At 41.8% G+C, this 15,013-nt stretch overlaps 1 protein-coding gene and 1 pseudogene across 10 annotated transcripts in view; both read right to left on the minus strand.

Moving 5' to 3' along the window:
- Positions 1 to 14,973, minus strand: part of STYX (serine/threonine/tyrosine interacting protein) — a 42,731-nt gene extending 27,758 nt beyond the window's left edge. For 4 of the 9 annotated variants that reach the window (XM_084877860.1, XM_084877857.1, XM_084877861.1 and 1 more), the window contains exons 1-2: positions 14,559 to 14,953; positions 542 to 574 (exon numbers count right to left, since the gene is read on the minus strand). In XM_084877860.1, the coding sequence (XP_084733986.1) occupies positions 542 to 574; positions 14,559 to 14,615 (90 nt within the window). In that variant the 5' untranslated portion in view covers positions 14,616 to 14,953. Of the gene's footprint in view, positions 1 to 541; positions 575 to 14,558 lie in introns of all 9 variants that reach the window. The other 5 variants (XM_084877862.1, XM_084877856.1, XM_084877859.1 and 2 more) reach the window with 4 other exon arrangements.
- On the minus strand, positions 6,584 to 8,310 carry LOC311619507 (regulator of G-protein signaling 10-like; annotated as a pseudogene). Its single transcript has one exon. The product of its transcript is annotated as a regulator of G-protein signaling 10-like (transcript).
- Positions 14,974 to 15,013: the final 40 nt, after the last annotated feature.

Raw genomic sequence — 15,013 nt, forward strand, 5'->3', positions numbered from 1 at the left:
AGTTGATTGGAAATCACTAATATAACACATTGTATTAGTATCTAAGGTATGATATAGTCCGAATGACATATTTCCATATACACTGAACTCTTCTGAATGTATCTAAACTAGACAAGCAGAACAAACTGCTTTCAAAAGGAATAAAAATACTGTACCAAATTTTTTAAATGCAAAAAACCAAAGTGACTCGTTTAGCATGCACATATATTATTGTGTCCATGGTTCTAATCTTAAAAATAAGAACTGCAACAATTCATTTCTCATCTTTTTAAGATCCACAATTAAGTTTAAATCTATTAATATTTAAAAATACTTAGTGATGAACCTACAGATTATGAGTCAACAGATGAGCCACAAAGGATTCAAATCCTTCACGAAAATAGGTTATTTAATGATCCTATATCATAAAAGGGTAATATGCAAATTATCCTCTTCACCGAGAGTTTAACTGGAGTTCAACCAGGTGATGGGGCTGGCTGGCCAACCTCCTGAGTCCACTAATAATATAGGTTGGCTTAAGTAAACAAAAAGGTTGTCATACCTGCATCTCTCGTCTCATAGGGTAGGTCCACTCCTTAAAAATAGAAAAACACACGCAAGAATAAAAGTTAAATAACATTATAAAAATTGTCATCCAATTAAAGGTTAAAGATGTGACATTCAAGCATGTGAAATTTTAAGAAAAGATTATACTTTAAGAATATTCTATATAAATAGCAGATTCAATTGGCTACACAAACACCTGAAAATGTAAGTAACAAGAAACAAGGTATTCTTTAAATAATTGGCCTTCCAAAATTATGATTATATTACTTCATACAATGGATAGAACAGTTCATGAATTATAAGAATAGATATTCCAGAAGTTTCTCCCCCAAATAATCCTCTAAATTATAGATATTAATAGACTTTTTTTACATTCATGCCAACTCAAATCAACTGGCAGCAGATAGCTAAAATAAAGAGTGGAAAAGACTAAGGAAGAAGAGTATTGTGATCAATAAGCAATATCTGCAATGGATGAAAGAAGAATGGTATATGACAGATATTTGCCATCTCTGATATAAACTGCCAGATGCTTGTCAAACAGCCTTTCCCATATCTTACTTGGGCTTAAAATTCTGTCTTGTTTAATTCATTTGAAATATACATTTCAAGAAAGCATAGATTTCATTCTGTTTTTGGAATGCAGACCAAGATAAAGAAGTTGGAAAATAATGGAAAATGCCAATGGCAAAGACAAAAATATTTTAAAAGCTAAGGAAAAACCAAAGAAATGACAGCAAATTGACATGAAAAATCAAATACAGTACATAAAGTCCTAATGTATAAATGGATTGCATTCCAAGTTTCCAACTTGGTTGCTTAAAACTCAGAATTGTAAATAGTAATTAGATTTCTGAAGTTAAAACTGGAAGATTTGCTTTTTAAAAAAAAAAAATACACAAACCTTTTATTTTAAAATAATTTTAGGATTACAGAAAAGTTGCAAAAAATTGTACAAGAAATTTCCTTTATCCCGATTCTCCAAGTCAGAAAAAATATTTTTAGAACTTTTATACTCCTAAAATGGAAAGGGAGAATACTCCTGCAATGACAGCAGGCTTCGTTAAAAACAAACAAACAAACAAACAAAAAACCCACACACACAGGGAAGAAACAGAAAATATATTTTAATATTGAAAACTGGTCTCAGCAATGTAGTAGTAGTAGATTATAAATCCCGAGAAATTGTCTATGTGATGACAGTTTAAAAAAGAGAAAAAGCCCAGCTAGTGTGGCTCAACTGATTGAGCATGGTCCCATGCACTAAGAGGTCGCCAGTTCTATTCTTGATCAGGGCACATGCCCAGGTTGTGGGCTTGATACCCAGAAGGGGGTGTGCAAAAGGCAGCTGATTAACTGATGTTTCTCTCTCATCCATGTTTCTATCTGTCTTTCTCTCTCCCTTCCTCTCTCTCTAAAAATCAATAAAAATGTGTTTTTTTTTTAAATGAGAGGGGGGGGGGGGGAGGGAGGGAGGGAGGCAGGCCCTGGTGCAGTAGTTTGATTAGAGCATCATCCTGATGCATCAAGATTGCGAGTTCAAGTCATGGTCAGGGCACATATAAAAATTAACCTCTCCATCTCTCTTTCAAAATCAATCAATACATTTTTTTTAAATGAGAAGTTATGAATATGGACAACAGTGTGGTGATTGTGGGGAGTGGAGAAGAGGGCATTGAGTCAATAAATGGAAAAATTAAATGAAAAACAACAAAAAATAAAATTTATCTATGTAAAAAACTAATCTTTAAATGCACAACTAAATTAACAAGTAAGTTAATCACTAGAGATTAGTTTTGCCTGTTTTTTAACTTCTTATAAGTGGAATCAACTATTTTATGTCTGGCTTCTTTCTTTCCACTTAATGTCTGGGATTCACCCATGTCGTTGTGTATGTCAGTTTCCCCCTTTTTATTTCTGTGTAGTATACTACTGTATGAATATTACACAATTTACTCATTCTCCTGTGGAGATTTAAGTAGCTTCCAGGTTTTGGCAATTATGAATAAAGATGCTGCGAAATGCTTTTATGTGCCCTTTGGTAGTCATATGCATTCATTTCTCTTGGATATGTAAGTAGCAATGGAATTGCTAGATCACAAGGGTAAGCCTATATTTGACTTTACTAGACAATGCCAAAAGTTTTCCAAAACCATGAATTCCAAGAATGAAGGTTGTAGTTGTTCCAGATCCTCATCACAGCCATATTTTAAATAGCACTATGCAGGTGTGACATAAGACAAAGCCTAGGACTTACTCAAAGTGAAAAGTCAAATAAAAGATAAAAAGCTGGGTCCTAGCTAGTTTGGCTCTATGGATATAGAGCATCGGCCTGTGGACTGAGGGTCATCCCCGACTCGGACTCCGGTCAGGGCTCGAGCAGGAATCAACCAATCAATGTTTCTTTCACATCGATATTTCTCTGTCTTTCCCTCTCTCGTTCACTCTCTCTAAAAATCAATGGGAAAATATCCTCGGGGGAGGGGAGGGGAGGGGAGGGGAGGGGAGGGGAGGGGAGGAGAGGGGAGGGGAGGGGAGGGGAGAGAAAGAAAGAAAGAAAGAAAGAAAGAAAGAAAGAAAGAAAGAAAGAAAGAAAGAAAGAAAGAAAGAAAGAAAGAAAGAAAGAAAGAATTCACACAGGTAAGTTCCAATGAGCTCACAATAAATAAATTAAAAAAACTGACTAAAAAAAAGGTGGTAGTGGAAATGAGCTACCATGAAAAGCAGATATAACTGAATGACACCCACAGACTGCAGACAATGATGAAAAATTCAAAACACATACAGCCATGGCCGGTGAAACTTAGTTGGTTGTGGCATCATCTGTACACTGAAAGGTGGTGGGTTTGATTCCCAGTTGGGGCATGTAGAAGAGACAACTGATGGATGTTTCTCTCTCACATCAATGTTTGTCTGTCTGTCTGTCTGTCTGTCTCTCTCAAAACCAATAAAGGTATCTTCAGGTGAGGATTAAAAAAACCCCCACACCAAACATTTAATATAATAAGAGAGTAGCAAAAATATGACCATTAATTAAGAAACTAATTTTTAAGAGAGGCAACGGAATATGTAGAAATGAAAAGGTGCAATTGAATTTAAAAATTAAAAAACAGTGAATGAATCAAACAGAAGAAAGGACACAGATAAAGAAAGAATTTGTGAACTGGAAAATAGAAGTGACCTTTCAAATGACCTAAATTCAAAGTTGGAAAATATGAGGTCTCAGAAGAGGGGAGGAATCAGATTGCAGTGTGCACCCTCTGAAGCACTTAGGAGCAGAAAGGTAGTAACAGTCCTGCCTGAGCAGTCAGCACATACTGTAGCTAACCCCAGGGACAGGGCAGCTGTGGTCTAGCAGCCGCCATTGCAAGGAAGAAAGCAAGGCCAATGGGTCTTGGCTGCTCCCCCTCGCCCACTGGGAGCTGGCAGCAAGAACTAGCACTGGGGCCCAGATGAAGCTGTAGCAGTATCAGGTTGCAGAGAGCGCCATCTGCAGCCTGGAGAGCTGGAGAGGCAGAAGCATTCCTTCCAGAGTGGTGGATGCATGCTGGGGCTGGTCCCCACGAGGGAGGTCTGGCAGCTGCCATTACTGGGGTAACAAAGCCACAATGCAAAAGCCTGCCTTTCCCAGGCCACCTTGCGCCAACCCATTGCAGCTAAGCCAAGTGGGGGGCACCTGGACGCCTAGGGCAGGGAAGCAGCTGGTTCCAGGGGGCAGCACTGGGATTTCACAGGTTTAGAACCCCATTGCCCACCACATTCCTCCATGGGGATAGTGCTCGAACGAAAGGATCACAGAGGAGATGCCTATTTCCCCAGGGAATGTAGGGCATTTTCGCTTACCGACAGAGATCCAAGAAGACAAAGCAGTGCAAGAGAAAACAAAAACACTTCAGCACAACTTAATGAACAACAACAAAACCTCTTCGGATCGACCTGCTAAATAGAGAAGGACCACTCTTTTTAAAAAAGCAGATTGCATTCCCATAAATGCCTAGGCAGAGGAAAAAGTCCATCAAATACCATAAAACCAAGGCAACAAGGTATCTCAGAAAGAAAAGGAAAACATCTCCTGAAAATAAACTTAAAGACATCAAAATATATGATTTAAATGACAGAGAATTCAAGACTGCAATTCCTAAAACAACGAAATAGAAGAAAACTCAGGCAGTTTAGTGAAATAAAATAAAATAGCTCAGTTGGTTACAGCCTTGTTCTGATATGCCAAGGTTGCAGGATTGATCCCCACTCAAGGCACATACAAAAGGAATACTTTTCCAAAGAGATGAATCTTTAAAGAACCAAATAAGCCCAGTTGTATTGCTCAATGGTTGAGCATAGACCCAGGAACCAGGAGGTCATGGTTCGATTCCGATCAAGGAACATGCCCCATTTGCAGGTTGATCCCTAGTAGGTGGCATGCAGGAGGTAGCCGATTGAGGATATTTCTGTGTCATAGATGTTTCTATCTCTCTACCCCTTTCTCTCTAAAAATCAATAAAAACATTTTTTTAAAAAGGATCCAATAGTCACTTTCTTCCAAGAGCACACCCTTCTTTTCAAGAGTACTTTCTTAAGCTCCAATGGTCCTTCTTTTGCCTCTGTAACTTGTTTCCTTAACCCATTTCTTCTATGCCTCGTTTTTACTATCTCTGTAATTTTCTAAATAAACTTCTCATAATTTGAGTTCTTGGCTCTGAATTCTTTCTTTGCAGTACTCAAGAACTAAGGTCCAACTTCACTGTTTTGACAATATCACCAGTTAATGTAAGGTGCCTTATCGCCCTCTAGGTGGGCTAGAGGTACCTCCTTATGCTTTCAGTCTCCTTTCTTGGAACCTATTCAAGGTGGAGCTAAAGGTTAGGGTCCTTAGCTACAAGAGTCCTTCCTCTTACAATTTGAAATAAAAATAAAAAAGAACCAAACAGAAATTCTGGATCTGAGGAACTCAATAAACTAGTGAGTTTAGGAAATAGCGCTTACCAGATGAAGGAAGGAAACAGTTAGGGGTGACCTAGCTGGCAGAGGAGGGCAGTTGGGGGAAGACCAGGCCAGCAGGGGAGGGCAGTTAGGGGTGACCGGGCCTGTAATGGGGCACCAGGCCTGCAAGAGAGGGCATTTGGGAGGACCATGCCTGCAGGAGAGAGCAGTTAGGGGCGACCAGGCTGGCAGGGGAAGGCAGTTAGAGGTGACCAGGCCATCAGGGGAGGGCAGGTGGGGGCAATCAGGTTGGCAGGGGAACAGTTAGGCATTGATCAGGCTGGTTAGGAGGCAGACAGGCAGGCAGGTGAGCAGTTGGGAGTCAGCAATCCTGAATTGTGAGAAGGGTCCCAGATTGGAGAGGGTGCAGGCTGGGCTGAGGATACACACCTCCCACCCCCACCCCCACCCCCGTGCATGAATTTTGTGCACTGGGCCTCTAGTTTTATAATGATAAAGGGGACAATACATCATTAAGACAAAACACTGAGCATAGTGCCTGACAGAATAAGCACACAATAGATGTGCATTCTGTGATCATTGCACAAGATACTATGAATCATTTTTCTTTTTCTTTTCTTTTTAAACAGCCAGCCTTATCTTCCTGAAACAACTTGTCAAACTGTGAGGGGAAAAAAGTGATTAAAGAAATGTATACTTTTGAGTTTACCTAAAACAAATTCTCTAAATTTTGCATGATAAAAGAAAAATGGGAAAATATATAGGGAAACGAGGTTCTGGAATATCATTTACCAAAAAAATTTTTTGAAGAAAAAGATTTTCACTGTCCAATAATTGAAAACATTTTATATCAGATCAAGCAAGACCAAATGGGATAGAATTCAAAATTTACCTGAAAATTTAAGTGAAAAAACAGGCTTGAAGGAAATAGAAAGGTATTATAGAAGTAAAAAGCAAGTTATAGAGAATGAAAAATTATTCCTATGCATAGGATAGATAAGCTCGCATGCTCCTTCACTGAGTATCAGGATTTGCTATAAGTATCCTTTGAAACTTAAAAGCTTTCTATCACAGAATATTTCATTTGGAACTATTCTTTTTTTTTTTAAATATATTTTATTGATTTTTTTACAGAGAGGAAGGGAGAGGGATAGAGAGCCAGAAACATCAATGAGAGAGAAACATCGATCAGCTGCCTCTTGCACATCCCCTACTGGGAATGAGCCCACAACCAAGGTACATGCCCTTGACCGGAATCGAACCTGGGACCTTTCAGTCCGCAGGCTGACACTCTATCCACTGAGCCAAACCGGTTTCGGCTGGAACTATTCTTGATCTCAAATCTTCCCTCCTTGTTGCCTTAGCCTGGATTACTACCTACCTACAGAACAAATCTTAAACTTCTTAGTCTACTAATTCTGCTCATGCCTTTGGCATACTATATCAAGATTTTAAAAGTTGTTCATGCTCACAGTCTTGCTCTACCAGACATCTATAGGTCTGAATAGATCTCTAATAACCAAGTCTTCTCAATCATAATCTCTGCCTGCTCATGCTGTTCCTAAAATCCATCACTTTAGAAATGGTGGTATTATTAATCGGTCAGACTCCTAGTAAAACTGTCAATCTACTGTGAGTTAATATTAATTAGAAGAATCAATTTCCCAAATTTTGTGGATTAACCAAGTAGTCCAACTATATTTTTCAAACCAAAGCAAGCCAACTAAGTCAAAATATCCCTAATTGTGAAACACATCTGCTCCTAATAAAAATTAATTCACAAGTGAAAATCCTTCAATCATCAATGATAAAGGGTACCACATATTAAAACATTTTTCATTCTATCTTCCTTTTTTTTTTTGGCTATGTGTGTCACCTGGTGGCTTCGCATGACATTTAATCAAACTGTAAAATGCTCCGTGTCCAGTGTTTAAGGACTCCATCCACCAGGGTGAGTTTGTGAACTTAAAACTTCAAAGCAATGTGTGTGTGTTTTCTACATAAGATTAGCCATCATGCAAAACTTACTGGTTAAGCAGTTAATAAAATACACATATCCCATGGATGGGTTTTGTACATTTCAGTCCTTGCAGACAACAAAGCAATTCTACATCCTGCATGGTCCTGAGTGAGTCCCTTGGCGACAGGGAGCTGCCAGTGCCGATGGCTGGGGTGGGGAGGGGTAGAGGGTGGAGGGGACTCATGTGTTATAAGTTCTCGACACTCTTTTGGCTGCCGTTTGGGTGTTGGGTGGCTCCTCCTTCTCTTCCTCAGTTAGCTTGTGCTTTAAAAACAAGCCAGACTTCAAGAACTGGCTGTAGCTGTCGTACTTCATTAGGTTGAAGATCTTCAGTGGGTATGACAGGGTGCTTCCTCAGTATGGATGCCTCAAACAGCCCCAGTCTCCCTCTTGATCTGGTCCTGGAGGTTCTGGAACATCACGGGGTGCAGTTCTTCCAGGATCTTCTCGTTGAGCCAGGACTGCTCCTCGATGTTGACTTGTGATAAGACCTTGCTGGACAGGAAGGTCATGTAGATCTCCTTTGCCTTTTCCTGCATCTGCTTCTTATCTTGTGTTTTCTTAAAATCTTCACAGGCTAATCAAAATAAAACATTTTCTTCACTGAATTCCTTTTTTAAAAATTCCCGAAATCTTTTCACACCTCCGGGTCTTCGAGTAGATTCTCTAGAGAGGCCGCCCACTTGGCTGTGCTCTTGGGGATCTGACGGCTGCTGCTGGAACTCCCATCACTGTCGTGGATGTCTGACGGTGGTCCCTTCCTGCTCAGCAGGCTCACTGCGCAGTTAAACATCTCAGCGGGCGCCCGGGTGAGGAAGGAGGAGCAGCCCAGCCCCGCAGCAGCTGAATGAGAAGAAGGTGAGGAGGAGGAGGAGGAAGAGGAGGAGGAGGGAGTAGGTGGAGGAGCCATTCTATCTTCTTTCTCATACAAATGCAGTTATAGCATCTATAAAACTGCATTTATAGGGCAGAAAAATGTTATTAAAATGTTCAAGGATCCATCAATAAATAAATGGCCCTGCAGGTGTGGCTCAGTGGTTGAGCATCGACATATCAACCAGATCATGGTTCAATATGCGGTCAGGGCACATGTCTAGGCTGCAGGCTCATCTCAGTAGGGGGCGTGCAGGAGGTAGCTAGCTGATCAATGATTCTCTCTCATCACTGATGTTTCTTTCTCTCTCTGAAATCAATAAAAATATGTTTTAAAATAAATAAGTAAATAAACAAACCAGAGTATATGATAAATGAATCAAAGAATATAGGCTATAACCATCTGATATAAAAATAGGCTAATATGCAAATCGACCAAACGGTGGAACAACTGGTCGCTGTGATGCGCATTGACCACCAGAGGGTAGAAATCAGCCAGAAGCTGTGCTCACTGCTGGCGAACCGAGTGCAGCAGCAGTGGTGGGAATGCCTCCCGCCTCCTCGGCAGCGCTAAGGATGCCATCAGTCGGACATCCTCCAAGTGCTCTCTGTGAAAGGGCACAGGCCAGACTGAGGGACCCCCCATCCCCACCTCCACCCCTGCCAGTGCATGAGTTTCATGTACCAGGCCTCTAGTTAGGTACATAAAAACTTAATTCTTACTATCAGGTGGATTAAAACATAATTTTTAGAAATGCCAAGATAGATTACAAATACTACATAGGTCCGGGGAACAACTTGGGGGGGAAAGAATGATCAGAATGCTACATCTGACCTGGGACATTTCACAAAACAGAAAAATTATTATTATAGTCTCCTCCAAAAAAAAATGTAGTTCTCTTGAGAATAAGCCCTTTCCTTTAGTTGCCACCCCTTGTCAACCTTTGCCAAAAACAAAGGACCAAAGATGTTCACTCAAAAGGGTTGGGAGAATATGGGAAGACAGAAAGGCATTCAAGTAAAATGCTTCTATATCAAGTTTTCTTTAACCTGCCCACCTTCGTTAGAATTATCTGGCTCCATCTCAGACGAATCAAATAAGAATAGGTGATGGTGGGTCTAGGCATGGCTATTTTTAAAAAGTTCCTTGGGTAATTTTACTCTAAGTCAGGTTACAAAAGCACCATTCTAAATGTAAAGGTACTAGGAAAGGGATGCTCAAGTGCTATTAAGCAAGTCTTATTTTTGATGTTGTACTAAGGGAATCAAAAGATAAAGGGCCCAGCCGATGTGGCTAAGTGGTTGAGCATGGACCCATGAACAAGGTCACAGCTCGATTCCCGGTCAGGGCACATGCCTGGGTTTCAGGCTCGATTCCCAGTGGAGGGGCATGCAGGCGGCTTCTGATTGATGATTCTCATCACTTTCCACCTCTCTCCCTTTCCCTTCCTCTCTGAAATCAATAAAAACATTTTAAAAAATAAAGAAAGGAAAACATTTAAGTTGCTAACCTAAGATTGAAGTAAATTATATTTCACTTTCTACTTGAAAATAGATTAATTTTTGAATTATAAAACCAACAGTCCTAACTATGCAACTCATTTTTTAGAAAAATTAACACTGTAATACTTATTTTTCTTCCTCACATCTAAAAAACTACTATAATCTTGCCACAAGTAAGAAAGACTCTATCATCAAAACTGTTAAACAGAAAACCACAGGCCCCAAATGGTATCACTCTCAATGAAAGCCAATGACACTAAACCTAGATTGACTACCTGATTCTTTGTTTGTTTGTATTAATCCTTACCAGAGGATACTTTTTTCCATTGACTTTTAGAAAGAGTGGAAGGGATGCCGGGACTGGTTTGGCTCAATGGATAGAGCGTCAGCTTGGGGACTGAAGGGTCCCGGGTTCGATTCCGGTCAAGGGCATGTTACCTTGGTTGCGGGCATATCCCCAGTGGGGGGTGTGCAAGAGGCAGCTGATCGATGATTCTCTCTCATCGATGTTTCTAACTCTCTCTCTCCCTTCCTCTCTGTATAAAAATCAATAAAATATATTAGAAAGAGTGGAAGGGAGGTAGGAATGGGAGAAAGAGAGAAACATCAATGTGAGAGAGAATCATTGATTGGTTACCTCCTGCACATACTCTAACTGGGGCTCAGGATCAAATCCACTAACCTTCTGTGCTCAGGCTGCCGCTCTATCTACTGAGAAACAATGGCCAGAGCTAATACTGATTCTAAATGCAGTTTCAACCTCTTGCAGAATCATAATCTTAATCAGTCTGGAATTGATTTTTAAAAATATAGTTTTATTGATTTCAGAGATAGAGAGGGAAAGAGAGATAGTACCTGGGAATTGAATCCACAACCCACTCATGTGCCCTGACCAAGAATCTAAGCTTGACCTCCTGGTTCACAGGTTGCAGCTCAACCACTGAGGCATCCAGCTGGGCCATCTGGAGTTTCTTACCTGTCTGAAAAGATCCCCTTTAGAGGAAGGTGTCCTAGTCTGAAATAATTCACTTTTAATTTCTTCATTCCAACTTCATTCTGCCTATAAAAACTAAAAAAGTTGATGGAAATGTGATTATGAGATGCATGCCTATAGTTAACTAGTTGAGAGCAAGGAGAGTGCTGACAACCATGTAGAGCAGTGTTTCCCAAACTTCTCTCATGATGAGAATCACCTGGTGGAGTTGTTAAAATACAGATTCTACTAATTAAGTATACAATTTTACCTATATGTTCCCAAAAACTCTAGTTTAGAACTTCTTAGTTGGGATTCAGGAATCTGTATTTTAACAACTGATAAAGAAGAACAGTAAATGCAAAGGTACTTAACTGGGGGGGGGGGGGGGGGGGAAGCATTACAGGAACTGAGGAAAGATGACTATAACAAGGCATACAGAGAAGGAAGCAAGAGGAAGAATAACCCATAATGAGGTTAAAGAGGCAGGCAGATGCAAGATCACACTGGACCCTCCGGATGATGTTACAGGTTTGGATTTCATCCTCAAAACATTGGGAAATCACAGTACTTTAAAACAAAGGAGTGCTGATCTTTTTGCAAACTGATCTGAACACAGCTAAATTTTTGCTCACGTAAAAGTAAAATGCTTGGTCTCTCTGACTCCATCTTGTTCAAGTCTGTGTTGTTTCCGTGACCTTCAAGATAACAGCTCCTGCTTGGTCTTGCCTTTCAAAGCTTTGGGGCACTTTGGACTGGTAACACAAGCACTGACCTATAAAGAATGCCCTGACCAGTATTTCAAGAATGTTCTTAAAGAGATGATAGGATTGTATTTTAGTTTCCATGTAGTGCTTCCTATGTGGAAGACACTATGCTGGCTGGTCATGCTAACTACATTTAAAACCACCTGACACTTCACATATCTCATTGGAAATTAGTTTATCAGATTAGCATGAGTAACTACACACCCTATTTAATGGGTATTTAGTTTTCTCTGCTCAAAAAGCACTCTCCCTCTTCTGTGGAAATGTCTACTGATGATAAACTTCACTATCCTAGCCAAGGAAGCGGGTATCTGACCTAGCCTGGGCCCTTCATTATATTTACCACTTCCAGGCTGTAGTGACTGATCCAAAGAAGACCCGAGTTGGGCCAGTCCTCTGGCTTTTAAACACCGAAGCTTGCAGAGAAGCGCTTTTATTCCTCAATGTGTACACCCGGAGTTAATGGCCACACTCCATACGAGTGAAAGGGCCCAAGGAAAAGCAGAGACACTGTGACAAAGTAGGGACAAGCACTGAAGAGTGGCAGCTCTGATACACTATAATACTGTCTAGTCAAGACCCTAAGATTAGCTGCACCTCCAACTTTCTGAATTTAGTTACTTCATGTCTTTTTGCTTAAGCTAGTCTGAGTTTTGCAACAAAAAGAGAAGAAACACGCCAAAGCCGGTTTGGCTCAGTGATAGAGCGTCAGTCTGCGGACTGCAAGGTCCCGGGTTCAATTCCGGTCAGGGGCATGTATGTGGGCTGCGGGCACATCCCCGGTAGGGGGTGTTTAAGAGGCAGCTGGTCGATGTTTCTCTCTCATCGATGTTTCTAGCTCTCTATCTCTCTCCCTTTCTCTCTGTAAAAAATCAATAAAAATATTAAAAAAAAAAAAAAAAAAGAGAGAGTAGAAACAGCTAATGTTATGAAATAAGAAATTAATTGGCTTTCAGTAGGTAGTATCTGTTATCATTATCTACTAGACTTTGAGAACAAGAAAGATATATTTCCAGTAAGATTTTATTATTTTTGCAGGAATAACACATATTATATACATAATAAAAGAGTATATTAAAATCTGTAAACATTTTAAACTGGAAATTTTAGGATGGGGGGTGGGGGGGGAAGAATTCAGGTCCTCACTTTGTCTTGTGTTACTTTGTTACCATGGACTTATTCTCAGTAAACTGCAATCTCTTCACCGGAAAACTGGGGATGCTCGACATTATTCCTAAATTTGCTTCCAGTGCTGAAATGACTGAATAATTATGAAGATATAAAAACATGCCCCTCATTTACACTATCCCATATTAAACAACAACAAAAGTTAAATTCATTTTTAAACATAAATTCAACCCCCCTCCCCCCACCATTAAAGGAGTCTACTCTGGCCCTGGCCAGGTAGCTTAGCTGGTTAGAGTGTCCTCCCCTTAGACCAAGGTTGTGGGTTCCATCCCTGGTCAGGGCACATACAATAAATTAGGGGTGTCGAACTCAATCAGAGAAGGGGCCAAAATCTAAAATCCAGCCTAAATCGCGGGCCGAATGGTTTACTGAACAGTCATAAACTGACAATGTCATAAACTGACAGCGGAGTGCAGTGATGACAGCGTGGTGCGGGCCACATTGCAAGGCCTGGCGGGCTGGATTTGGCCCGCGGGCCTTGTGTTTGACACATGTGCAATAAATCAACCAATGAATGCATAAGTACATGGAACAACGAATCGATGTTTCTCTCCCTCTCCCTTCCTCTCTCTCTCTCAAATCAATAAGAATGTAAAAAAGAAAAGAATCTATTCTGAAAACATATGCAAATCTCAAGGATCACTACAACAAGCAAAAGATCCCTCAAACAAAAAGAGTGGGTCAGTGGCCTGCAGACTCAAGGGTCCCAGGTTCTGGTTGCAGGCACATCCCCAGTAGGGAGTGTGCAGGAGGCAGCTGATCAAAGTTTCTCTATCATCAATGTTTCTCTCACTCTCCCTTCCTCTCTGTAAAAAAAAAAAAAAAAATCAATAAAACATATTTAAAAAAACACACACACAAAAAAAACTGTGAGCCCCAAATGAAGATATTCAACAGAATAAATACTTGGTATAAACTGAATGGTCTCTTAAAAGTAGTTTTTTTCCCAATTACTTTTAAGATATTGAAAACTAGAAATTTTAGACTTCTTTCTTTCTTGATCGTGCCAAGGCATGCCTTGTCCTGTTACTAATTTTAGATTTCAGAAAATCCTAGTTTAGTATTCTGCAATACATTTGAAATAAACAATAGGTGGGGTAAAACACACACACACACACACACACACACACACACACAACTCAATACAAAAGTTAGACGGGGGGGAAAAGTAAAGTGGGTTATAAAAAGAACCCCAAATTAGAAATCAGGAGACCAAGTTATAAGAATTTTATTATTATACTTCCCTCCAAAGGGCAAGATTTCAGATTCAAATAAGCCATCTTTGTAGCTTTGCCTCAAAACAAACAAAAACAAAAACAAAAACAGCTACTTTGGGGAACTTTCCCAAAGGAGCATTTTGAACGTCAGACCTCGTATCTAGTCCACCTGCGTCCCACAAGTGAAATAGATGACACCAAAGCTATCCCTCAAATTGAGATGAAAAGCAACATTTCCCTCGTATTGCTTTGGCCGTAAACGGGGAACTTAATCCAAGACAAGTCCTGGACGCTGACTTGGGGTGGGGGAGACTCATTTTAAATTAATCACCGCAGACCCAGGCTCTCGGCCGGCGCCTGGGGAGGGCAGGAACAGAGCCCGGGCGAGTGCCCACCTCCCCCGGGCGGGAGGCTCCAGCCCGCGGCCCCGGGGCGGCCGGCGGCAGCAGGGCGGCGGGGGCATCGGAGGCTCCCCGGGCCGGGCCTGGGACTCCCCTCGGCCTGTGCGTGGCGGCCAGCGGCACACTTACCTCGGCGTCCTCTTTGCACTGCGGGAGCGAGGGGAACTCCAGCTTCACGTCCTCCATGATCCCGGCCGGCGGACTGGTGGGTGGGGTGGGAGTCGAGTGATTCGCCAGCCCGACCGTGGGGCTGGCGGCGGCGGTAGAGGAAGGCGGGCCGGTGCGCCGAGGGCTGGCGGGCGGCAGCGAGCGGCCTTACAACGGACACACGCAGACCAGAGGGTCCCGGCGACTCCGGCGGCGGCGGCGGCGACAGAGGGGCAGCGGAGGGCTGGGCGGCTCGTCCCCGGCCGCCATGCTGCTGCGGTTTCCCTCCCCCGGAGTGCTCGCGCCCCACGGGCCGCCCAGACTTGGGCACCACCACGAGCCCCACAACCGTCTTCCCGTTTCCTCCGGCCCTCCCCGCCCCGCCCCGCCCCGCCCCAGCCAATCCCGGCGCACGCTCGCCTTCGGCCCGCCCCCCG

The sequence above is a fragment of the Pipistrellus hanaki genome (assembly GCF_964339955.1).
Source record: "Pipistrellus hanaki genome assembly, chromosome: 1".
Classification (NCBI taxonomy): Eukaryota; Metazoa; Chordata; class Mammalia; order Chiroptera; family Vespertilionidae; genus Pipistrellus; species Pipistrellus hanaki.